Source organism: Crocodylus siamensis, chromosome 1 (assembly GCF_052110815.1).
Source record: "Crocodylus siamensis isolate JL-2025a chromosome 1, ASM5211081v1, whole genome shotgun sequence".
In the NCBI taxonomy this organism is placed as follows: domain Eukaryota; kingdom Metazoa; phylum Chordata; order Crocodylia; family Crocodylidae; genus Crocodylus; species Crocodylus siamensis.
The window spans coordinates 106222308-106249227 of NC_143395.1; the positions used below are offsets into that span (position 1 = coordinate 106222308).

General features: G+C 40.4%; 1 protein-coding gene across 7 annotated transcripts in view; it reads right to left on the minus strand.

Moving 5' to 3' along the window:
• Positions 1-26920, minus strand: part of AHI1 (Abelson helper integration site 1) — a 205637-nt gene that overhangs the window by 135191 nt on the left and 43526 nt on the right. For all 7 annotated transcript variants that reach the window (XR_016441409.1, XR_016441408.1, XM_090039835.1 and 4 more), the window contains exons 13-18: positions 22687-22916; positions 20184-20287; positions 19408-19526; positions 16813-16943; positions 14302-14442; positions 10976-11163 (exon numbers count right to left, since the gene is read on the minus strand). Coding sequence is in view for 5 of the 7 variants with exons in the window: in XM_090039835.1 (XP_089895961.1) it covers positions 10976-11163; positions 14302-14442; positions 16813-16943; positions 19408-19526; positions 20184-20287; positions 22687-22916 (913 nt within the window). In the remaining 2 variants the exon portion in view is untranslated. The remainder of the gene's footprint in view (positions 1-10975; positions 11164-14301; positions 14443-16812; positions 16944-19407; positions 19527-20183; positions 20288-22686; positions 22917-26920) is intronic.

The window sequence follows — 26920 nt, forward strand, 5'->3', positions numbered from 1 at the left end:
ATCCCTGCCTGTGACTTTATGTCATTTTGTGTTCTTCCCTACTGTAACTCAGCACTAATCAAATACATTTGCCACAGAGGTATAAAGGTAGAGTAACTTTTAAAAGACTGAGGAAACAAAAAGTCAGTTAATAAGTATTTTACAATAGACTGTGTTTGTTTGTATAAAATAAGATGCATGTAATGTAAAGGTTTTTAGTGGCACTTGTTTGGAATGACCTGAACCACCCACAAGCGAGTAACCTGGCCATCTCAGACCCAAGGTTAGCTTATTCAACAATGCAACCCATATGAATAAATACCCATTTCTGTGAACAAAAACTGATCTGCTCTTGGGCTCAGAAATACTTCTGCATCTCTATCAGCAGTCCCACTTGACCAGGACAGATTTAGAAAACTCAAGTATATCTCTGGTAACTAGCACCTTGACCAAAGAACAGCCTTTTTGCCACAAAACATTTTCCCTTATCTGAGCAACTCCTCTTCTAGTGGCTCCATCCCCATGTGCTGACTTTGTCAGATCTCTTCTATCAAAAGCAACTAACTCAGTCCTTCAGGTGTTTACAGTTGGATGACAGAACTGGAGCTGGCTGCCAGAAGAGGAACTTTCCTAGAAGAGATCAATCCTGGTAGGAGACAGTGGGGATGTCAGAAGGGAAAAACTGCCATGAGACAGACAGAGATTAAATTTTCAAAGAACAAGTTTCCAACTCAGTTGAGGCCTTGCCTACACTGCACTGGCATACCAATGCTCATTAGGAATGTGAAAATATCAAACCATGTAACCCACATAACTATGCTGGAACAGCTTCTGGTGCAAGCACAGTAATGCAGGCAGAAGGCAGCTTCCAAACAATGTCTTTACCATTTGAGAGTGGGGGGTTTTCCTGCTACTAATGATGCCTTCTGGGCGCAGCCCTATGGTATAGACTATCCCTACTGCCTTTTTCTCTCCTGCTTCTAAAGGTTGAGCTTAAGTCACCCCAAACCTCCAGAGAATTGGAGTACAATCCTCTGAGGAGCTCTGAACCCTAGTTTATTAAAAAAAAATATTCCTGGCAAAATACTTTGATGTGAAAACAGCCATGTTTCAGCTGACATGCATGCTAGTACTGTATTATGGCACAAGGAAAAGGGCTGTGACAAGCCAACACAGAAGAGCTAACACCCCACAGACATGCTCCTGAGTGGTGATTTTTATAACCAGAAAGAAGATGGAAAAAAGAAGTGGAGATAGTGGTGAGTAAATATATTGGTCAAAACATTCTCCTCTCCCATTGGAAGCCACAAAGATCACAGAGCTGCTTTAATGTTGTTCTGCAGGCTGGGGGGCAGAAACTTTTTCAAATGCCTTCCTTGCCTTCAATACTGGGCTAAACTGAGCCTACTTTTTCAAGCTCTGAATCAAGAGAATTTGGCTCATCCTAGAAATCTTTCTAATTGTGTTTTACAAGCATTTAAATGATACAATAGGACTGATTAAAACTGGTATGAAAATTCAGAGCTCTGCATTCTAGCTAAGCTAACAAGACTTGTTTTGCAGGTAAACACTGATCTGATCTCAGTGCTTATTTTTTTCCAACAGATTTAGCTTTCCTCTTCCACATATTTTAGGTATTTAATAGCATTTTTGAAGGAGCATATTCTCTCCAGTACTGAACTAACTTGACAAAGGACAGTGGGGAAATAGAGAACTGGTAACAGATGGATGAGTCTGTGGCTAGATCTATAATCTGCACCATTCCCAGTGTGAGTTACAACAATTGGTATAACAATGAGTAGTTAGATCAAGTAAAAATATCTGGCCCCCCTGGGATATATTTGGTATGATAGACAAAAGTAAAGATACTGAGTTGCACTAAACTTTATGAAGTGAAAGCACGTGTTAATAACTGTTAAAGCAGGCAGACTATGAAAATGCATGTATGTGATGTTAATGTTCCAAATTTAAACTGATCAGTTTAAACACATGATGCTTAAACAATGGCCGAATACACACATTCAAATAACCAGGGAGAATTCTCCCAGTTTGTTCTCTTGGTAGAGAAATTTCCCAGAGCTGCATAAAGAAACATTTGGGGTGCAGACAGAAATAACAATTCTTGCCTGATCTGGCCACAGAGGGTGGTCTATAGCCATGACCAAACACAAGCGCATGGCTGCAGACAGCTTACAAATGGCCAATCGGGCGAAAATCTGAGCCCTCATTGCATGAGGGATCAGATGAAAGCATTTCAAAACAGAGCATCTTGTGTAACTTCTATCCGTGTTGCCTCGCAGCCTCGAGCTGTTTTCAGAATGGGAGGGGGAAAAGGGAGCAGAGGGAGTTCAGTTCCCCTCCCATTCTGAAACAGGGACAGGCTGGGAGAGAGGAGGGGCTATTGCTAGGGGAAACCAGCCTCAGGCTCCCAGTCAGCAGTTAGATTCCCCTCCCCTGAAACCAACAGTAAATATCTGTTTGGTCTGAGAGATTATTGTAACTCAGAACACTTCCTGCAAAGCATTTTCAGTTACTGTGAGGTGCCACACTTCTGTCTGTGCCCTTGAATGCTGAAGCCCTGAAGAGTGGGAAGCCTTGCAGAACTAACATTGTGTAGCCACAGGGCCCCTATGAAAACATCTTAGCATGTTCTGCAGGCTCCCTTAGTCTGCCTGGCAACAGATGACAGCAGTGCACAGACTTCTCAGGGCCAGTCTGTCTTTTCCTGCAACACACTTTAGTTATTGTGAAGGCGGCATGTTCTGTTCCCTGCTGAAGCAGCATCACCCAGGGAGCAAAAAACTGTCTCCCTACGGGAGGGGGATGCTGGAGAAATATGTTCTCTTCTGAAAGAAGCACAGCATGTACAGACATTTGCTAACTCAGAAGAAACTCTCCTGGAAGTGATTTAACTCTGGTTGTTATCCAAACTATTTTTCTCTTGGACTGACCATGTTTACTCTGGGAGAAAAAGCCTGAATATCTGTATACTCATGGTTTCTCCTGGGATAGCAGCAACTCTCCCAGGAGAAACTGAATGTCTGTACAAGGCCAATTCTTTAGCTACGGGATCACTGCACACCACCCATATAACTGACTAGTTCAATCTAAATCTCATCAGTCACAATATCTCTATCCTGTTAATGTTAAAGCATGTTGACTTTCATTATAATGTTTTATTAGCACAGGAAGTTATACTTTAAGAAACTGTTTGAAAGATCTTATAATAGTATATTTCCTCTCCATTTACATTCACAGTTTAGTCCATGTTTCCTAAAATCTGAATTAAAATAAAAATTACATTCTCCATTTTAAATGGGGAATATTTTAGAAATAGTTGGCACCCCATGTGGAGTTCTGTCCATAATTAAAAGGCACATTTTCATTTTGATGAGAACTACAAAAATGATATTGTTATATATTATAGACTACTATAGCCAGATCCTCAGTTGGTGTAAATACACATATATTTACAATTTGCTCTCTCGCGCACGCACATATATACATGCAGAGCTGTCAATGTTACTTTGAAGATTCCTTCTGTTTCCTGTTGGCAGCTGGAATGTGCCAATTAAAAACAGAGTAGTAAATGCCAAAACAAAAAGAACAAACCATGTAATGCCTACACAGTGGCATGAAGAAATGCTTTCTCTCGCTAGTCTACTTTTGGCGAAAAATTATCAAATAAAAAGTCTAATTTTAAAACAAACCTGCAGATTAGTCTTAGGCCTTTTTCTATCTTTTTTCTTTAACACCTCCTGCTTTTGTTTATTTTATTATTTTAGCCATTTGATTATTAACAGGCAGTTTGCCATACATCTTAGATGGGCTGCCACGAGAACAATACTAAAGAGCAGAAATTCTATCACAGTGCATGTATCTTTGTAAAATAAATTTAATTATTTTGAATCAATTCTTCTACACATAATAAAAGTGTGTAGACCATTTTACATTCTGTTCTTGACTGGTGAAAATAAATAAGCAAACTATTTTAAAGGATATAATGGTATGTAGAGAGGAAATTATTTAAAAACTAAAGAATAAACCCAGTTTTACAGTAGAACCCTCTCATCCATAAGTATTCATCATACCTTTATTTAACAAATTAGGAATTTAAACAAAACATGCATAACACAAACATAAGTTTATTCCAATATCAGGCATATATTAACTTAACTTTAATAAGCAGTAAGGTATTATTTTTACACCTGTATTATTTTTGTGATTTTTACAGTTTGGAACAATAGTTAACTATTGGTTCACTGCTTCTAATTAAAACAGAATTAGATTTACTTCAAACACGAGATAATTCCTTTTTTTCTTAACAATGGATTCCTATGTGTGTTGTCCAAACTTGTTGTGGATGAAGGCTAAAGAGACCATGGCTAACTTTGGAAAGAATGAGAAGGATGCCTCAGTACAGAATAATGAACAGTAATACCAACTATTAGAAAAGGTAGAATAAGTGTAAATGTTACATTAACCTGCCAAAGCTCCATGGCTTCTGCCTATACTAGTTTTGAAATATCTATCTATAATCCTCACAATATTTCTACAAAGGTTTTGATTACAGTGTATACATCTTAAATATATCTTTAATTTTTTTATTGCCACATAGAAAGTTGTAAATGAAACCTTTCTTTTGAGATCTAAAATCAAACCCAGAATTTGTTATCTAGCTTTTTCAGGATCTACTAAATAAGACCTTGGGAGGTATATCATCAGTTGCTGTAAATTGGCAATGATACTATGACATTTTATCCTGCCTCAGAATCTGCTTGTATGTCTTTCTTACAGACAAAAAAACAACAAGTTGCCTGTTAGCTTCTTACACTGCTACATAGTATTAATATTAGGTTTTAGCAATGCTTCAGATTTTTCTTAAAAAGGCCTGCATATGTTTTCAGAGGCATGGTGGTATATATTCTATAGATTCAGGCGTTTTAGACCAGTGAAGAGCTATTTTATGTTTCAAATATATTCTAATGGGATAATTTGAAGAATTATTCAATATCACGTTTCATAGCTACATAGAATAATGCTAAGAACTCAAAAACTCAAGGAATTTTTACAGTTTTGTACAAAGGAGATAACTTCTAATTTTAAATTCTAATCCTCTCTTGTTGGACTTGAAATAATTTAAACCTATATTTCCCAGGGTTATTTCAATAAACAGAAGTTTTCAGCAATCATTTGGAAAATGCTTTCAAAAACATCTTCCAAAATATACTGAGAAGAATTTGTAAAAAAAAAATTTAGAAAAATAAAACAAAAATGGGTGGAATTCATCACAAATATTTTGACATCAGAGGTTACTCAACTAATACACTAACTCCAAGACTATGGACCTCTGTACATGTTACAGACATCACATAATTAATTGGTTAACAGCACAATTACCTTGAAACCAGCTACAAAGCAAAGTACCTATCATGCGAGAAAAAGATCCAGCCAACTATAAAGTTTGACCTCAAAAATGCGTACTAGCTTTGAAATTGGCTGCTATAGAGCTTTAATATGCATGTGTAGCAGGGTCTCTCCTGCAGTTGGGAGCCCAGTCAGCTGAAGGGACTCACAGCTGCAGAAGCTGCCAACTTTAGGTCCTGGCAGCACCCTGCAGCTGCAGATGGTGGAAGCCTGCAGTGTGCCTACCAGTGCCAGGATACAGCTGCCATGATCTTCCAGCCCCGGGAGTTTCATATACCCCAGGGCCCAGAGATGTGTCAGGGCCCAGACATGACCCTCATGACAGCTGCAATGTCCCAGCCCTGGGGCTTCACATACTCCTGGGACTGGGAGATCATAGCAGCTATATCTCCCAGCCCTGGGGATGCATTTGGCACCCCTCAGCTGAGGGGGCTCCCAGTGTTGGAGCTTGCTTTTTGCAAATGCATAAGGAGCCTAGGATCAGGTTCCCTCTGCACCAGAAATAAAGCACAATGAGATCTAATTTGTGATTCCACAATCATGCCTCCTACCATCCACATGTGGCATGGTAGGAAGCGTGATTGTGCAGATTACGCCTTAGAACCCATTGTACCTTTACCAACATGTGCAGAGGGGCCCTACTGTATGTAAAGGAACTCTTGTTACAAGTACTGAAAAATACTAGGCTTTTCTTACTGTTAAAGTGGTGTTAGTTCAGTTAGTTTAGCATGAAAACTAGTTTAGTTTTTGACATTTTTAAATGTCATCTCCGAAATAAAAATAAATAACATTCTCTAATTACAATAAAACTGCAAACTGGTATTTTTGTCTGCTAGCTGCCTGTAAGAATTTTACTGCATTAGCAGAGAAATTCCAGAGATAAAGACCACCCAGGAATTTGATGGCAACTTGTTATACTGAATGAATATTTAAGGATTTAATACCACTGAAGTTTGCTTTATATTGGAATATAAATTAACATTAACCCCTTGAGTCATAGATACATAACAACTGCTGCCAAGATGCAAATTCCTATCCAATTTCACAGAAGGCAACCATCTGCCCTTTCCTCTCACCAAAAATTAAGGGCTGTTTTTAAAATTTAAGAGCATACATAGAAATTAATTTTATTAAGTATGCCCCAATATAGCTTAATGTACCAGCTTTAGCACTACGCACTGCTGAAGATAAGACCAAAATTCAAGTCTTGGTTCTACTCGCATATTATTTGGGCCCAAAAGGAATAGGAATGATTCATGCATTGCATGAGGGAAGTGGGGAGAAAAGCCGAATCTTGTATTATTTACAAAATAACATTGCAGCGGGGGGAGGTAGCCCCTGCAGGCCACCACACCCAGAACATCTTCTGGGCAATGGCTGCCCAGATGGCTGGGCAGGGGGCCCAAATGGCAGTAGTGCCATACAGAGGCACTGCAGCCTAAGCCCGCACTGCAGCTGGCCCAGAGGGGCAGATGCCTCTACTGGCTGTGCAGTCCCTATCCGGGTCTGGCAGGTGCGCAGCAGGTCACAGCCAGGCAGCAGCCCCCACTACCAGACTGCTGCAGTGGGTAAAAGGTGCAGGGATCTCTCAGAGCTGCTGCAGCACTCCAGCTGGGACAAGGGGTAGTGTCCTCAGGTACCAATCGGCTGGGCCCCAGAAGCTCCTGAGAGTGAGTAGCCCTGAGCTACTTGCCAGGGCCACTTTTTGTACTGCTCGGGCCAGGACAGGGCAGTTTTTCATACTGCTGGGGACAGCACAGGTGCTGGCCCCAGACTCTAGCTCCCCCTGGCTGCAGATTCGGGAGGAGCCAGGCAGGGTTATTTTGCCCCAAGTGGCATAATTTGCTCCACAACAAAATGCATGTCCAAGCACGTGCGCTGAGGCAAAAAGCCCTGGCTCAAATTTGCACTGCTTCTATTTGAGCTGCTACAAGCGCCCACGCTTGTATATGTGGATGCGCCCATTAGAGCTAAACCAGTCGTAGGTGTACCTAACAAACTTAGTATTGTTAAAACACATATGAAAAATGAGTAGTTATATACAAGTGAGTTTCTGCATCTGACATTTCAAATACAATTTACAGTAACATGAAAAGTTTAGCCGTTGCTAAATAAGGAACAAAATAATCAGCACCCAATATCATACAGATTAAGGGCATGTCTACACTGCCTTTGTAGCATGCACAGGAGCATCTCTACTAGGGATATGCACGCAGATCCTGGGGCTGCAGCAGAGGTGGACGGAAGCCCCGACCCTTGCTTCCCTTCAGAGTCCCAGGACCTGTGTGGCAGGAAGCAGGAAAGGCAGCTGGCTCCAAAGCATGGAGCTTCCCTGCAGTGATGTGCGAGTGCAAGGGCTGCATGTGAATGGTGGAGAGTGCTAGTGAGAGGCAGCCTGGGCACACTGCGCTCGTCATGATGTGCAGCATTGGCTCAAGCTGTGTGCTGCTGGGCTTGAGTGTCCTAAGCACTCATGCCTGATGCTGCTGTGCCAAGTGGGGAGAGTGTGGGGGTGGGGTTTGCACTCCCCCACACCCCACAAATGCCACACACCCACACCCTGCCCCCAACAACCCCCCAAATATACACACCAACGTACCCTATGCCCCCCCACACACAGACACACCCCCTCACAGCCCCCACACCACAATATATGCACACACCCCCACACCCCACCATACACATACACCCCACCCCCTACACAAACCTACACCCCACCATACACCCCCCTCAAACAGGCCCCACAATATACAAGGCTAAGAATTTTTTTGAGTTATTATGCAATCAGCCCTGTATACTGTATGGAAACACAAATCTTGACAAAAACATTTTTTGTAATAAAATTAAAATATAACAGGTGTTTGACTTTTAGTGTATGATTTGTTTTTTTTTCTGGTTCTAAGAGGCCAACCCCTCCTCCCAAAAGGAGTATTTCCAGCAGAGGAAAGGGCAAGGGGAGGGACTTCAGGTAGCAAAGATCAGGGGTTAGGGGTAGGACTTCTGGTCCCAAGATGACAAGGGGGAAGGGGCTACCCATGTAGCCCTCAAAAGCTCACCAAACCTCATTAAGTGGGGCAGGGGGCTGGGCCCGATGATCTTGTGAGGTCCCTTCCAGCTCTAATGTGTATGAAGTGGCCATCCACCTGAAATAACTGCCCATCTCTGCATTAGACAAATCTCGTTCACATATCCAGAGCCCCGCTCAAGCTATCACAAGCATGCATTTTTGTGGAAGGATATGCCTCTTAGGCCCCTAAGAGATACTGAATTTAAGATGTGATTACCCTGTGAATTGCACCATAAATAGTAACCTTGCCACACAGCCAAGGAATTAACAGCATGACAAATGGGAAAGCAGCCACAAAAATATTCCACAGAAGACATGTAATATTTTTGTGGCTAGTTTCCATCATGCCTTAAATTGAATACGTGGCAGGGTAGCAACACATAAAAGTTATTTCCTGAATCCTATACAGTCCTGGGGCTGGGGACCAACAATTAACTGATTGTTAGTCCCACCCCTGGTACGACAGTGGAGCCGGGTAAAGACCTTGGTCCATGGGGTCTGGTGCTTCAATTCATGCTGGGCTGTGAGCACTTGGCTTTCACTTTGTTGGTGGAGGGAGAGGATCATAAGCCTGAGCTCCCCTGGCACTCACAAGTAGTAATAGTGCTAATAGTAGTAATAGTAAAAGTAATCTGATCCCTGACCCCAAAATTGTACATCCTGCCATGTATGTGTGGCATGGCAAGAGGCACGACTGTTGGAATTGGAGTTCAGATCCCACTGTACCATTAAATGAATATGTGCCTAAGTGGTGCTTTAGGCTCCACTGAAGGCAATGCTGGGCACATGGTAGAAAATTATCAACCATAATTATTTTATCCTTCTCATGTAAGAAATACCTTATATACAAATACATAATTAACATATTGTCCTCAACATAATGACTAGCAAAACAAAAAGCAGAAGATGAAGTTACATTTTTCTATAGAAAGCAAATATTTTAAATATTAATTATATTAATCTAACAAATGAATTTTAACTTAAAATGATAAAAACTACCAGTTGATGACTGCAAGACTATATCTGAATTGATATTAGTCATTTGAGTTTACAGTCTTGAAAGATAAGTCATAATTATGTAACTTCTCACAGACTTAATACAATCATTTGCCATTTCTAAGCAATGACAAAATTTCAGTTGTATATATCCGTTTGGGCTGTACAGTTCTCATGGTTCTAAAACAAGCACAAGGATTTTTGGCAGAATTATTTAGTAGAAGTACAATTTGATTTTTACCTCCAATTGCAACCAAGTACTTATTTCAAATTTAATTACTGATCTCTGATCAGGCATAACTGAGTAGAAACGTGTCACATTTTTGTTTCCAGGTGCAGCATTATATTCAATTCCAAAGGTAAATATGTGTTCTTGAAAAGCATCAAGCATATGTTGATTTTTGCTAATCAGTATTAATCACTCTTGCATAGCTACTGTGCACCAATCTTGGAAACGGTACTGTTTTTGCCTACCTTGTAAGAACTATGAAATAAAGATTCATAAGAATCTTTCAGTCTTTTGTTAAACTTCCACTAAGGAGAAAATTAATCCTCAGATGCCCTGTGCCTGTAAGGCAGGGGAGAAGTATCAATGGACATTCATTGAGGAGTCATGCTGTAAAATGTTCATTGCTACAATGAAATTAAGCAATCTTTCAATCCATCTGCTGACTTGCTGAGAGATATCCTTTTCAGGATGGCAATACTGAATATACAATTGAATAAAATGGTCTTAAAATAATGTAATGAGAAAAAATGAAAAACAAAATCAATAAAAATAAGCTGATTTTTGTAAATTATTAACTCCTTTTCACAGAATATTAGCAGAGACTGAGGTTAGGAATGGATATTCTGGCAACATTCTCCATGCTGATCCTGAATAGTCAAAAGACCCAACTTTTACCTTCTAAAATGCAAACCTGTGATGTGAGATCTTGAACAAAATCAGAATATGCTGTTAGGCAAATCATATTAATACTAATACTAGTACAGGTCCTGGTCACCAACTGGTGGTAAACAGATACCAATAACAGCTTATGTTTACATTATATAATTTCTTCTAAATATCCATTCATAAGTGAATTGACATTAGTAGGAGTTACATTATATTCATTTATCAAGAGAAACATGAGCAATGTACAGCTGTACAATATACAACAAACGGAGGTGGTTCAAGCACCCACTTTGAATGCCTTCAAGACGCATTTGGATGCTTATCTTGCTGGGATCCTATGATCCCTGCTGACTTCCTGCCCCTGGGGCAGGGGGCTGGACGTGATGATCCTCTGGGGTCCTTTCCAGCCCGAATGTTTATGAATCTATGAATAAGCTATCATAGTTTAACTTTTATTGACTACACATTAAGAACATGCCCATGGACAATTACTGTTGAGAAGCTGATGTACTGTAAATCCCTGCCCGTTTACTCAGAGGTAACTATAAGCTAGAACATATGCAATGAATATGACTTTACATCTTCATGGGAAATAATGAAATTTGACATACCGTAACAGAATCAAGTTTCTGTTTCACTTTCTGCTTTCTCATAGACTCTCTTGCAACATTTACAAACTGATCTGATGGAAATGTTGAAGAAATTTCAGAAGAAGTGTTAAAAACTTGTGTCCCTCTTGGTGCTGATGATATAAGTGACCCACTGAGATCTTTTACTCTCTCAGCCTCCTGCCGGGCAACTACAGAAATAAATCAAAATTAATATTTCAGATCAAGTATTAGCACTTCCATGAAAAAAATTACATTGAGTTCATAGTCCATATTACTTTTCTGTTAAACAATATAAAGAAACATTACATGCAAAGGCTCCTTAAATACAGAAAGTTATTTAGGCAATACTTAAGAAATACTAGATCTACAGTTACCTATGCAACCTTAAATCTATCCCTTTCTTTGTCCAATGAGACAGAAGTCCTACAAATAAAAGAAACATATGAGATCATGTAATTAAAGACTACCATAATGCATACACAAGGGTACCAAATTCAGTTTGCAAAGGCAACCAGAAACTGAACATTTTCTAATGTCCAAGTATGTGACTTTATAACCTAAATAACTGAGTCAGAGACTATGTATTCAATTTTCTAAGTTTTCAAAGAGTAAGATAGAAATACTTTCTATTTTGTATAATTGTAACACCACTTCTACACCACGTATCATCAACAAGGCTGAACTCCAGATCTTCAGCACTCTAATATAGATGTATCTCAATGTGAACACTTCTCTATGGAAGACAAGCAACAGACAGAAAATAGGACTTTTAAACTATATTGTTCAACTAAACCTAAATGAAATTCCACAGGGCAGAAAAAAGATGTTATTTTAATAAAAGTTTTGACTAGTTGCCTTTTAACCACAAACTTGACTTTTGCAAATTCTAGAATGTGGCAAAGGTTTGCAAGTATTCCTATTTGCCAACTGAGAACATTAAAGGATATTTTAAAACATATGATTTAAGTAAAAATGATATTATGGGAATCTTAAACTTGTGCCACTGACTAAAATTACTATTACTTTTATGATTAACTCTTTCAACACCAATGCCATAAAACTGTCTTCTGAAAGCAAAGAATGTATTTTTAACCAAAAACGGAACAAAAAGTTATTACCAGAGTATACTGAAAAGACCACAACCTATGTAATACTTTACTGATGAGAGAACATCAGTGGATTAGTTCAAACTGACAGACAGATGATACAAATAACTACCGACATGGTCTTAGTGTGGTATTTGCTCCATTTTTTAAGAAAAATATTTTTTCCACAGGGTACTCTCTTGAACAGTTCAGAAATTTGTCTAATGCAGGAATATTATTTGTTTTGTGAGTTCAAAGAGCTAGTTTTCTTCACATTTATCAATGTAAATTATTACCCTATTATTGATTATCTATAGAGCTGTCACCAAAATTAGTTCTCAGGGTTAACCTGAAATGATAGGATATTACTGATCTCAAAAAATAATATTTTTGTTTGATTTGGTTTTTTTAATACACAAAAGCAGACAGTTTCAGAACACTGTTACAGGCCTAATTCAAGAGGGTACCCGCAATGAATGCAAAAGTCAAGGATGTGCTTATTTTTTAAGCCCTTGCTTAAATGCTCTCCTAACCAGGAATGGATTTAAAGATGTAATGTAGTGCCTTCCTGAGTCAGTGCCATAATATATTAATCCAAAACACAATTATCTATTGTTTCTAGTAAGACAGCTAAACACTGCATTGCAACTCTTTCCATTTGACTTTTTCAGTGATCTCATGTAACTACAACAAATAGGGAACTTGAATCTTAATCTACATTTAATAGCAGTAGTTTTATTATATACTTATTAGTCAAACTAGCAAATTGCCTGTCAAAAATGATGGGGGAGTGGGTGGTAGGGACAGAGCCCAGTGTTCCTATGCCCTGTTCCCCTCTCCCCCACCCCTGTGCTAGTCTGGCACTGCCCCCTTCAGGCCTGACCCAATCCCCCAGCAGTTTGGGTTTGGGGCCAGAGCCACTCTCCCTCCTCCCCCTCCCTCTGCCATGGGCCTGACCCCATTGCCTCCTGCTGCAGCAGCCCTACCCCCACGTTGGGGCTGAATCTGCTCCCCTCACCCCCACCCCTACCACTTCAGCTGTTTCCCTGCCCCCTCCCCTGATATCTCCCTCCTCTCCAGAGCCAGGCCCATGTCCGCCCCCCCCGCCTGCTGCTTGGGCTCGGGACTGTTCCCTCCCCACACCCCTGCAGTTTTGGGTCCAGGCCTGCTCCCCCCTGCAGCTGATGTAGTGCCCATGCCACTGCTGCCCTGTGCCTGTGGGCCCAGCAGTGGCCATGGGCCTGGGGCTGGACATGGCTGCAGACACAGAAGCAGCAGCAGACACAGGCCCAGTGGTGCTGGCAGACTCAGCAGCACAGCTGCAGGCCTGGTGCAGCGGCTGTGGGCATGGGGTGGCAGCAGCGGGGTGGTGGCCATGGCTACCACTAATCACCCCTCCCCCCTGCCTCCCCTCCCTGCTGGCTCTTGTTGGGGGAAAGAATTTATAATATTAGAATATTATTACAGACTAAAACTTTTATAATATTAGAATGATTAAATGAAATCTTTTGGTATTTTGCATTAGCCATTAATTTTATAAGCATAAAATGTAGCTAGTTCAGTGGATATAGACTGGGGGGGGACACAACTAAGTAAATGTAACATTTGAGTCACAGTGTTGTCACACTGGTCATTTTTTGTCTTAATGACACAAAAACCAGTGTCCTCAGGTAAAACAATGCAACTGTTGACAGATCGCCACAAAATTTAACAACGAGAATTCTGCCCACTATTAACCTTCCATAAAGAAACTTCTAATTCTTAGTTTTCAGGTCACAAATTGACAGCTCCCACACAAAAGTATTTCCTGTTTTGGGTACCTATGCATAGCTACTGATACTCAGCATGGAAACCCACTATAAACTTGAGTTTTTACAATGGGAACCAAAAAGCTTCTATTTTAAAGTTTTCACTAGACACTGCATAATTTTCAAAAGAGCAAGTTAGCTTTGTTCCATTACCCAGTCTGAAAATTAAATTGATCCTTATCAATTGACAGGACTTCACCAATAGAATGTAAGATCTTGCAGGCATCATCTAGAACAGGATCTAATAAGAGGTTTAAAATTCAGACTCGCAAGATCAAGATAAACAAAATGCCAATTCTGAACTGATCTTAAGCTGGTATGAAGATGTTAGCATAGTTATGACATTGTTTTAGAAGAGAGAAGAACTACCTGTGTAAACCACTTCTAGAAACATAGACACCTAGGTACTTATGCAAGAAACTGTCTACCGTACCTTTGTAATCATATATATAAACAAGTATTGGCTGGTTTTGCCCGAAAGCACAAAATGAAACCATGTGTTCATGTGGATGAAAAGCGACATCTCGAAGTGGAGATGTGAAGGAGAGGTCAGAATATATGGCTACTTGGTCACCTAGGAAATAAAATAAGGTTCTTAGTACATGAAACTGTACAGATTTGATCTAAGTTGCAACTTCTTATAATATTCACACACATACTATACATTGCAAAAACATAAGGAGAACAAGACATAAAACTCTCTGCCACATGGAATTTAAATGTGCTCTATGACTTTTAAACATTAATTTACTTTAAAAAAAACCCAGAACACTGAAACGACATATAACCATACTTTTTGTTCTCGTGTTTCTCCAGACAGAAACTTCTTATTTTACTCAAGGATTTCTATCATAAAATGTTGCCCAGTGGAAAATAGAAGTTAGTGACAACAGTATTCTGTAACTTTTGAAATAAAATTTAGCTCTGATCAAGGGCAGGACGTAAACAGGTGATGGTAAGCACTCATATAAGCATTTGTAGGTTCAGGTTTTTACCTGCAAACTCTCTCATTATACATACCTATTTTCAATAGGTATTGGACAAATGTTATAGTGATATACATGTGGATTTTGAATCTAGTTGATGATGCCTTGAAAAAACTTCAAGATAGACATGTTCTTGTTTTTTATTCAATATTTTAAAAATCTATATCATAAAGAAAAAAATGACAATGGAATATCATCAAAACCATTTTTAATGTAATGTGTTTTAATTTTGTCTCTGTCAGGTATAATACCTGTGTGGGCACTGGGGTGCGCCGCCCGGTTGCGGGTCACCCCAAAAGCCCCGACTGGCCCCTGTAGAGTAGAAGTACGCGCCGGGCCGCTGACGCCCCGTTAGTCTCGCCTGCCACGTCTTGATGAAAAAAAAGGGGTTCACCCAAAAATGGGGCGCTGACGGTCCACCGCAAGGGGCTCCCTTAGCTCCACAGTCCGGGGACCTGAGGGCTCCTCACTCCCCTACACCCTCACCCGAGCCTCCAGTAAGGCCTCTGTCCAGCCCTCAACGGCCGGTGTCCCTAGACCCGGGGGGGAGGGTTACCAAGTCCGCCTCCCTGTCCGCGGATCTTCCTTCGTGGCCAGCCAGCCACCAGTCTTCGGAGGAAGTCCCCTCCGAGTGAGGCTCCCTGCCGGGGTTCGCCCGGTGGGACCACCTCTAGTCCCTTCGGTACCTGGGTTGTCTCGGGGGTCTGCGCTGCTCCTGGTACCGCCGCAGTCCCCTCCGCTCGCGCCGGTTTCTCCCGCGCCGCTCCCGGCTCGCCCGCTTCCGGCTCGGCTGCCGCCGGTCCCGCTGCCACCGTTACCGGTGTCGTCCCTGCCGGAGATCCTGCTGCCGGTTTCTCCCGCGCTGCTCCCGGCTCGCCCGCTTTCGGCTCGGCTGCTGCCGGTCCCGCTGCCGCCGTTACAGGTGTCGTCCCTGCCGGAGATCCTGCCGCCGGTTTCTCCCGCGCTGCTCCCGGCTCGCCCGCTTTCGGCTCGGCTGCCGCCGGTCCCGCTGCCGCCGTTACAGGTGTCGTCCCTGCCGGAGATCCTGCCGCCGGTTTCTCCCGCGCTGCTCCCTGCTCGCCCGCTTTCGGCTCGGCTGCCGCCGGTCCCCGGTTCACCGCCGACCGGAGCTTCCCTCCTCCTCTAACCAGGGTAGGAGTGCTGCTTTTATCGTCCCGGGCCGGTCTCACTCCGGCCCGGCTTGTGTTCCGGAAAACTTTAAAGCCCCGGCCGGACTTCCGGGTCTGATCCCGGAAGTCGGACGCCCCTCCGGGCTTTCTCCCTCGGGCCGGGTCCCGCGGGGCCTTAGCCCCCTCACAACCTGTTGTAACTTAGAGGATAACAGATACTTAAAATTCAGAGTTCCTTGGGCTTTTTCTGAACTTCTAGCAGGATTCCATGGAATTTGGTGGTTATGAGGAAATTACAGGTTGGAGGATAATTTATAAGCAAGCCTAGTGTCTCAACACTCAGATGGATCATTTGCCTTTGAACAGTCAATTGTGTATGCAGACAAAACAACTTTCCATAAGTGCCTGCTTCAGAGTCCAGTGAAATCAATACACGCACTTAAGTGGGTGTTAGACCACAGTACTTAATCAGTGTGCAAAAGGACTTCTGTAACACATATGGATATTACAACTAACAAGAAAGGGAAAAATTTGTAGTGCTCAATTCCTACAAGATATCCAAGATAACAACTTTGACTGGGATTTATTCTGTTTCTAATAAAAGATTGTTAAACTCTGGACGATATAAACAACACATTAATTTAGAAGCTGGGGCTTAGATTTTGGGACTTGGACATAATCTTGAATTTTTATTTCATACCATGTTACTTACCTACAACAAGAAAACAAACTTTAAAAAATAGTTACTAAATTCCCCTGGACAGCTTCAGACTCCAGTAGTTTACTACTGAATTTACTGTATTTTACTACTATAAAATAACTGGTTACCTGTTTCTGGATTCCAAACGTATGCTTTTCCATCTTCACTTCCAGAGAAAAGGAATGTCCCACATGGTGTAAAGGTACTATGAATCTTTTCTCTGTAATTTGTGGCTCCTATGTATTTCTTTGAGGCATAGCTAAAAATAAAGAATAGTCTCTAAGTGTGGAAGTTACTTTCATAACACAAAAATTTTATGTCCCATTTAGGAATTTTTTCCCCAGGATAAATACTACTTTACTAATCTCATTTACTTTACTAATCTAAAGCAGACATTCAAGGCAAAAAAAATGGATACAGATGGAAAATATAAACAAACAGCTGAGACAGACACGCCACATGTTTATTCTGGAGTAATTTACTCCAGAATTTATCCTGCAGTAAATTTACTCCAGGGTAAGGAGTACATGATCAGATCTCTCAAGCTGGCTGCCTGAAGTAGGTGTTATTACAGCACTTGGCCACTAGGTAGCAGAGAAGCCAGTTAGCACAGAGCAGATGGCTACCCAAGATTGAAAATGGGTTTCTTAAAAGTAACCTGATAGTTCCTCAGAAGTAACTTTAAAAATGAAAAACAGCATTTCCTTGGAAGTAAATACTGTACTTAATGTGTCTCCTCCACTCTTCTTCCAGAGTAAATTGAGACCAATAAACACATCATGTGCCTGTACCCAATGAGACGATGATTAAGTTGGTGGGCAATGGACTGAATAAATCAGCAGCCCAACAACTATTAAAGTTTCTTTTTGCATACCTTAAGGCAAAGGGGAGTCTGAAAGAGGGATATGAATGAGCATAAATATTTACACCAATATTTATAGGGAGCTCCTCCCAAGCATGACAGCATGGGAGAAAGCATGAAAATTATTGTTAAAAATTCAAAAGAGGCTGGAATCACGGGCCAATCAGAGGTAGGAGGTAACATACTTGATACACAGTGAGAGATACATAAACTGGAATTAGGCCTAGAGAGCCTATAAGCTAAAATACATATTTTTTCTGTTTGATGGAATTTGGCCAGCACAGGAATGCAAATGTTTTGAATCAGTGTTGGAAAATAATCTTTAAAGCATCATTTTGCAGGGATATCAGATAAACAAGATTATATTCATCACAGGCATGTTGCAGTAATCATGCAACACACATCTTGCTGTGCAGATGAATAGGAACGGCCATGCTTTAGAGATACTTTGCAGAAAATACCTACAAAACAGCCTGTATGTGCATATACTGAGTGAAGGTTGAATGGAAGATGATGCCCAGATCACAAGCTTGAATGACAGACAGGATGGTGGTGTTATCAAGAAAGAAAGGAGGAGGGGACAATTAAGAACTCTTTTAGCATTGGGGGTCACTCACAGAAAGTTGTGCGCATCTGTGATGCCCTCCTCTCCTTCTTTATGCAAGGAATGAAAGAGCTAATATCAACATTTTAAAAAATCATTGTGAGGCATTTCAGTGAATACCTCAGTAAGTTCAGTGTGGCAATGCATACTTCTCAGGAAATGATCCAGATTCTCTGCAAATTCATGGACACCTGCATGCCCTGATTACATTCAGTTTTGTTAATCTTCCATAATGGTCACAATAGCCAGAGACTTTCACTTATATTAAAAAGGCAGAGATTCAGAAAAATAATACAATTGCTCTGGTGATATTACAGCATGTTTGCCAGCAGTGACTAAACTGGTTGGGTGATTTCCCCGTTTAAGTTTCATTCACTACCAGTGGATCCAGTAGGAGGTTGGAAAACCATGACCTGCCTTTCTTATCCCAACTATTCCCCCTTACAAACATCAGGAACTGTAGTAATATAGAAGCAATAATAATATAGGAGCAACTGCAAAGCAGCAATGCAAAGCTCAGTGCCTGAGCTCTGACCTTTCCAAGGATTTACCATCTACTTCAAAGAGCAGGTGGTAAGAGAAACAAAGGGTTTTAGTAGGTCAAAATATTATAGCCCAAGACATAATAACCCCAAACAATCCTGTCACACTGTAATGTTAAGCCTTATATATACAGTTTAACCTCTCTATGAATAAAATGCTATCTTAAATTGCAAAAGATAAAGGGGAAGACAATTTATCAAACAATAGATTTAAATATCTAGCCATTTATTCAATGTACTGCTATGCATCCCATTATCATATCTGAGAACTTAATCTTTATTACACTTTTCTTTTTAAGGCCCTTACAATACAAAGAAGTGATATCATCTCCATTTCACAAAAGATAAATTAAATTACACAGAAATTAAAAACAATTGCCAAAAAAAATATGGAAGTGACTTGGGATCCTAAGGTCTATTTTCAAAAGTCAGATGGCCCTCACCAACCTAAGTCTGATTCACTTTCAATAAGACTTATTCTGCCAAGTCACTTAGGCATTTCAAGAAATTCTGCCCTAGATGATTTGCCTAAGGTCATGCACAAAGCAGTAACAGAGCAGGCTAAAAAATCCAGATCTCCCAAGCTCTAGTCTAGCATTCTATCAGACCATCTTTCTTCTTCTCAAGTATATATTCAATAATTTTGAACAAGTTATTGCCATGCATAGTCGATCTTGAAGCACACAAACCTATGTATTGACCACAAGAAACTTACATTCTGAGATCCATAATTCGCAGAGTACTGTCTTTGGCATGGATTAATAAGCGCCTTCCATTTGGATGTACCTCCAAATGATTTATTGGAACCCCTTTCATATCATCATCATTTACTTCCTACAATGAGAGAAACTGAAGTTTATCACAATGTAACATTATAATATTGAAAATGGAAGATACAGTTAAAGAAAGCCCTTTGTATTTTATTTTTTATCTATATTTTGTTCCTTCTTGCATTTTTTTCTTCTTAACTTTATGGGTTAAGGGCAAATAATTTCTTCACAGACACTGTATCCCAAGTCATCAAATGTTCACAGCCATATGACAGACCCTATTATAACTACAGAATCCTGAGAAACAGGATTATTAAAAGGTTGATAAAACATCAGCCATACAGTTACAAGCAATGGTACTTTGACAAAGTATGTAGTTTCTTATTTTCAGCTTTTCTATGACAGAAAATAAACACAATGCATTATGGAGCTCAAGTACAATGCTACCAAGTCTCTTTAAACTTCTTGTATAAGTTGCTAGGATAAAAAATGTTTATATCCTCTACTAACAGGACCATATCTAAAAATGCAACAAATCTAGAAATCCCTAACATGAATCACAGCATGTTCTATCAGCAAAGTGTTAACAAGACATTTTAAGGGAATTCACTTTCCACCCACATAAAAATATATAAGGAAACGTAATCAAACAAGTCGGATGACTAAATTTGAAGCAAGTTTTCATAAAACCTAATCTTGCTAATGAAAAACCTGTATATACCTTCGTAATGCTCCAGTGCTGGACTGGATGTTGAGAATTTCCTTTGACAAAAGTATTCCAAATTATAATGAGGCCCGAGCTATCTCCTGAGAACATGTAAAGACCTGAAAAAACAATAATTTCACATAATATAAACAAGAAATACTTTTAAACAATATTAAATGAAAAACAGGAAGCATATAAACTGAAGAAAACTTCCAAATTAAATATACTTAGAAAATCTCTAGCTTTATCTGTGCCACAAACAGTTTTGGGGCAATTTCCATTCACATGTATGATGAATTGAATTACAATAAATGATATGTTATACCTACGTGGTAAAAGGAACTGAATTGTGGCTAGTATTTGAATGGTAATGCTTTATTTCCATTTTCTTCTCATGCTACAAGGTAGATGATAAACCTAATTTTTTCTTAAAGCACATCACAAAAGTCAAAACAGATTAAAAATCTGGTACTGTTCAAATGCCAAGCTCACTTTATTTAAATTTCTTACTAGTATTCGTCTTCTAGGAACCGAAACAGACACTGCTAAAATCAAGCAGAGTCTTACCACTTCAATGGACTTTAAGATCAGACCCCTAGTGCTTATATTTAGAGTTCTTGCCAACCTAGGCAAGAATAAAGGCAAATTGATCTCCAACTGCTGTCCTTCCAACAGTTGCTCCGAAAGTATACATTGCTGTATATAATGCACTTGGAATTTTTCTTTCTTTGTTTTTTAAGGAGTTGCCATGGCTACTCCTAAAACGACCCAGCTATATGTTAGCGAAATTGCTATTTGAAAACTCAGATTCCAAAATATATACAATCCCATCTTCCAGAAATCTCATCCAATGGCATAGCTTCAGCTTTCACATCCACATTTTAGCATGTCTCCACAACACCTCCTTTTGGATGTCATGACAACTTAAGACTTTAGATTGCCAAAATTGAATTCTTAGCTCTTCTCCCAAAAGCTAAGTTTCCTCCATTCTCTGATACTGCTGAAAAGTTTACCATTCTCCCGTTTCCCTGATCCATTAAATATTAGTCGTTTTAGAATGCAACCTTTCTCCTTCCCTTTCACACATGAACTCTAAGGGCTCATGTTCAAATCCTGCTTTATATATTCTTTCTATTCCTATACGGCTATCATTTATATCACCATATCACCTATAGCTTTCATTCAACCCCAGATCTTTTTCCAACTTAACTACTGCATCCTCCTTTTTGGCATCCTTAATATACATATTGTATTTACTCCTCCAGTCCAAACAGGTAGCAATCAAGATTTTCCTTGCTTATTGCCCTGACCATGTTGTCACGATCACTGAACCCTCCACCATTACATTGTATTCATACTCCTTGCTTCTTTTTCAGCACACTGTGTAATTCACCACTTATTTTATCACTTTTTTTCTATTTTTCCTATAATATGCTAACTGTGTGACACCTAGCAGTATCCTTGACATGCCAACTGTTTGTTTCTCCCACAACGGCCTCCCTGTTTTATAGCGCGTGTTGGCAATCTTTCATTAACAGGGCTAAAATAACACAGCTCAGTTCTATGGCAGGCCTCAATACTGCATCTGGCCATGCAAATAAGCACCCCAACCCACTGCCTGCACTCACTTCCTTTCCTGTTCTAAGCCTACCTGCTGCCAGGTCCCCACCCTCAGTCTTAGGCACCAACTCTGCCAGCCCTGCTAGTCCAAGGGAGACCCAAGAACAGAAGGCTGGCTGGAGTTGGGAAGGAGGCTGCCTATTGGGGAGCCTGCAGTTGTCAGGGTGATGCAGCTTCCCTCAGTCATCAGTATTCCCTAAAACAAGACTGGGCTCAAAGCACTACATGACCCCCCTCCACAAGGCCTGGCAGGAGAAATGATCCCTGGATGTTCCCCAGAGCAGAACTCTCTGCAGGCAACACTTGATGCTGCTTGCTAGAAATGTGATCCCAATGCAATCCATATTTTTGGCATACTTGGAGAGCTGGATAAAATCCCTTCATGGGCTGGAAGTGGCCTGCAGACCATAGGTTACCAGCCCCTGCTTCATACCATGCTACCTTCTGATGTGATGTCTCATAAGATATTACCTAATTAATAGCAGCTAGGTATAGTGAAAACTGGGGTTAATTTATAAATCTATTAAAAAAAACCCTGCATAATCAAGACATGAACAGTCATCACCTTGACCACTCTATATTTATATATGTATTCTTCTTTCCTGCCTTTAGTCTACTTATTTGTCCTTATGTCAAGGACTACATCTCCCTACATGTATGTGCAGCACCTCATACATTTTAGGCATAATCAGATTACAGGTAATAGCCAAGCATAAACATCCTAGCTAATATGAGCTCCAAACAGGACACTGTTATACAGTTGTAACTATTAAAGAAAAGGAATTTTTTTTTAATATTAATGTTAAATAAACTGAGTATACTCAGAGTATATTATGAGTATACAAGAGTATACTATGCTCTTTGTTTGAGATACAGTTAAGATTTTAAAAGAACATACCTTCGGCATCAAAACAGAGTGTATTGATAAAGCTTTTGTGACCCTCAAACTCCTGCAACAGCTGACCATAGATTTCTTTCACTTTTGCATTCCATACCCGAATCATAGTGTCATAACATCCTGTCACCACCAGATAGTCAGCAGTTGGGTGGAACTTCGCAGTGTACACAAAAGAAGGGTGAGGGAAAACTTTCATAGCAGAGGTAGCCTGGGTCTCAATCTTCCACATCCTAAAAAGTAACAAAATGAGTACCTCTGTCTCAGAATGCAATAGGTTATAGCATATTATCCATAGTTAATACCAAATTTTGTGTCAATGGTTCTGAAAATAAAATACATGCAAACACTTAAAGCTTTCATTTGATCTGCTGAATTTCTTCAATTATACTTAACGTTTGACACAGAACTTTCCAAAATAAATTAAGAAAAGTTTGTTACTCTGCTAACTAAATCCCTTGCTACATATTGGCATAATAAGCATTTTGAATTTTGCACATTTTAAACAGATATTAAATATGCAACAAAAGATACTAATTTCTCCTCTTCAAGGATTCCTACACATTCTATATACAGAATAATCTTTGCATTAGGATAGTTCTCCAGAAGGTAAATGAGTTTTAAAACAACATTATTTACCTTACTCTAAGTATAATTTTGAAGCAAGGTATTTTGTTTCTATAGATAGCACCCATGCTATGCATGCATCTCCACAGGTGTAAGGTTGGATCATTTGGCCGGCAATATCTGTTAGGGCTGCATTTGACCACTAGCAGCCAGATTCTCTTCCACTTAAGTGATGGAAGGGTGAAGTTACACGTTACATTTAAACCATACTAAGTGCACTTAACATGCGAGCATCTGCACATTAAAGCTTGTTAACTTGTTTTAAGTACCCTCCCAGTGCTTCAAAGTTAGGCCACTTCAGGCAAGGGTTAACTCTGGGGTTTCTACCTAGCTTGTGTTTGGGTAACTTCAGTCTACTCCATTAAGAAAATATGAACAATTTGCAGTTCTCCAGCATTCCAGGATGCACTGCTCCTAGATCTCCCCCTGACACCCAGAGCAAGGATAGAGCTCAGGTGTTCTGGCTGCTAGCTACACCTGTTATACAGCCCTCTTGTGGCAAGTCAGAGCTGTGCAGACAAAAAATTGTATTAATTCTTAATGTGTGACTGCTCACAGAACATTCTAACTTTAACATTGCTTAACATTGCACAGAGTTAGTATGGTTGTAACTGTAACTTCACTAAACTAAGGTGACTACATTTTGTTACACCCTGCTATTTTACCTGTAAGATTTAGTTACAGGAGAGCAATGAGCAGAAGGAGGAGCCACCTATCTTTTGTATTAACAGTTTTTCATGGACTTAAGTCTTTCAAGGTTCTCAACAGGAACAAGCTTAGTTATCAAAGTCCAGTTATAAGTCTAATAGGTGAAACGGAAACTAGTCCTAGATGTTCTCCTGCCCACCACTTGAATTCATAAAAGATAGACTGGTCTCTGCATTTCTTTACCACTACAAGATGTAAGAGGAGCAGGACTCCAACATAGCAGGGAAAGAGGGTGGGTCATAGAGTACATGAAGAGAAAACATATCAAAGAACTGCAGTTACTGTAAGTAACCATTACTCTAAGTAACTAACAGGCAGTTATCTGTTTGCTTGGAGGTGAGCAACAGGAGATCAATTTAAAAAAATAATTGCAAAAACCCTATCAAAAAGGCATCTGATTTAGAAACTTCTACAAAAGAACAGTATTGTGTATATCTATATAAACAAAAACCCATGAAACTGCCCTATAGATTTTAGAAGCAGAGACATTCCTCTAACTGGGAGCATAGGTTGCCTGCTCTAGTGAAATGATCCCTGATGCAGTTAAGTGAATCTAACCTGACCAACTTATGCCCTCACATAATTAGAGACACACTTCTATAATCTTTCAATGACTTTTACCTCACCCAGAACTCTCTCTATAGAAGCCATAAACAGTCTAGGTGTATGTCTGAATGGCTTTGCCTTGTCATTATAAAAAGACAGTATCTTCACTATGTGAATATATAAAGTTTAGCTTGCATCAAGGTTGAGTGAGGCTTTGGGTAGAAAGTTGAAGCTAAATAAATAGGTTTGCACAGAGTTCAGAAACCACCTAGGGCAGAACCTTGGGATAAGACCTAAAAGTAATCCTTTCCTTATAAAGTACTAGTTTTGGGAAACGCACATAAAGCCCCATCTACCGTATTCTTCAAGCTGATGTAACAGTCTTAACTGATTAAAGCTTTATGTAGAAAACAATCAGCTAAGGGGTCAAAAGAATATTAACTATATGGAAAACTCCAAGTAGGAGAGGAGAAACCTGAATTGGGAAAGGAAAATGAAAGAAGAAATGTGAACAGAGATCCTATCAGATTAAAAAACACTGTGAGACCCCCAAAGAGGAGGGATATAGAATCACAGAATCATAGAAAAATAGGCTTGGAAGGGACCTCAGGAGCCCATCTAGTTCAACCACCTGCTCAAACCAGGACCATGCCCAACCACATAACCCCAGCCAAGGCTTTGTTCAACTATGTCTTAAAAACCTCCAAGGATGGATAATTCCACAGCCTCTCTGGGTAACCTGTTCCACACAGATTCACAGAGGTTTAGGGAGGAAAGGGACCTCATGAGATCATTGGGTCCAGCCCCTCTGCTCTGGGCAGGCAGGACTGCTGGAGTCAGATAACCCCAGCAAGGTCTGCGTCCAGTCTCCTTTTGAAGATCTCCAGAGTAGGTGCCTGCACCACCTCAGCTGGGAGTCTATTCCAGAGTCTGGTCACAGGGCGTTATTACCCTCCTCATGAGAAAGATTTTTCTTAATATCACAACTCCTCCTCCTCTTCTCCCCTGTCTGTCCTTCCAGCATAGTTTATACCCATCCATGACAGTTCTCCAGTCATGCGAGCTATCCCACCAAGTCTCTACTATTCCAATACATCATAGTTCTGGGACTGTGTGGGGATTTCCAGTTCCTCCTGCTTATTTCCCAGGCTCCATGCATTCGTGTACAAGGAATTTGGCAAGGTAACTAGCCAAATGCCTTGCTTTGTCAGGAAGAATGAGAACCCCTCCTGTGTTCCACCCTCCTGCTTGTGCTTCCTTCAGGTTACCCACTTCCCCACTTTCCCCAGGGCTTTGGTCTCCATCCCCTGGCAAGTCTAATTTAAAACCCTCCTCAATAAGTTAGAAAACCTCTCTGCAAATATACTTCACCCTCTCTTTGTCAGGCGGATCCCATCTCTTCCTAGCAATCCTTCTTCTTGGAACACCATCCTGTGGTCAAAGAAGCCAAAGCCCTGCTGGCAACACCATCTGCACAACCTTGCATTGATCTACAGGATGTGTCCACTCGTGCTTCAGCCCTTCCCTTTGGCCAGGAGGATCAAGGAGAACACCACCAGGGTTTCTTGTGGTGTTCCAAACATATATACATGTGTTCTTGCTAAACAGATCCTTATACAACTGACAAAAAAAGCCCAGATAGCTTTGAGGCTAGCAGGTAATGCAACATTGCTGAAATAGATGAAGACGAGGCAAAAATATGGCAGAGATGTCCAAGTGAAAACATTTCTCATTATTGACGATGTTCTGCTTTAAAACAGAATACCTTCAAATACAGTGGAAGAACTTACTTTAATGAGTGCCATCTAACTTACAACAAAGGTGTCAGAGCATGGATAAAACATCAAAATCATAGATTTCATAGACATTAGGGCTGGAAGGGACCTCGTAAGATCATCAAGTCCAGCCCCCCTGCCCAAAGGGCAGGAAGTCAGCTGGGGTCATCCCAGCAAGATAAGCATCCAATTTGCTCTTGAAAGTGTTCAGAGTAGGTGCTTGAACCACCTCCGATGGCAGGCTGTTCCAGACCTTGGGGGGCTCGGACAGTAAAGAAATTCTTCCTTATATCCAGCCTGAAACGGTCTAATGCCTCAGCATTCATCATGGACTGCTATTGGTTGGTGATCAATAATGAAGCTAATGTAACAAATGGAGCAAATGTTATAGTTGCATTAAGAATGAATTGGTGGTAGTGTTGGAAAATGCTAGTGTACTTCTGGATAAACTTGTATTTTAACAGATGGGGTTCTGCAATGGTACTGAAAAAGACAGGCCTTGTTTCACCCTTGAAAAGTGGAAGAGAAACTTAAGGACTATAGCAGCAAATTGCAAGGACTACTAAATGACTTTCAGGGCA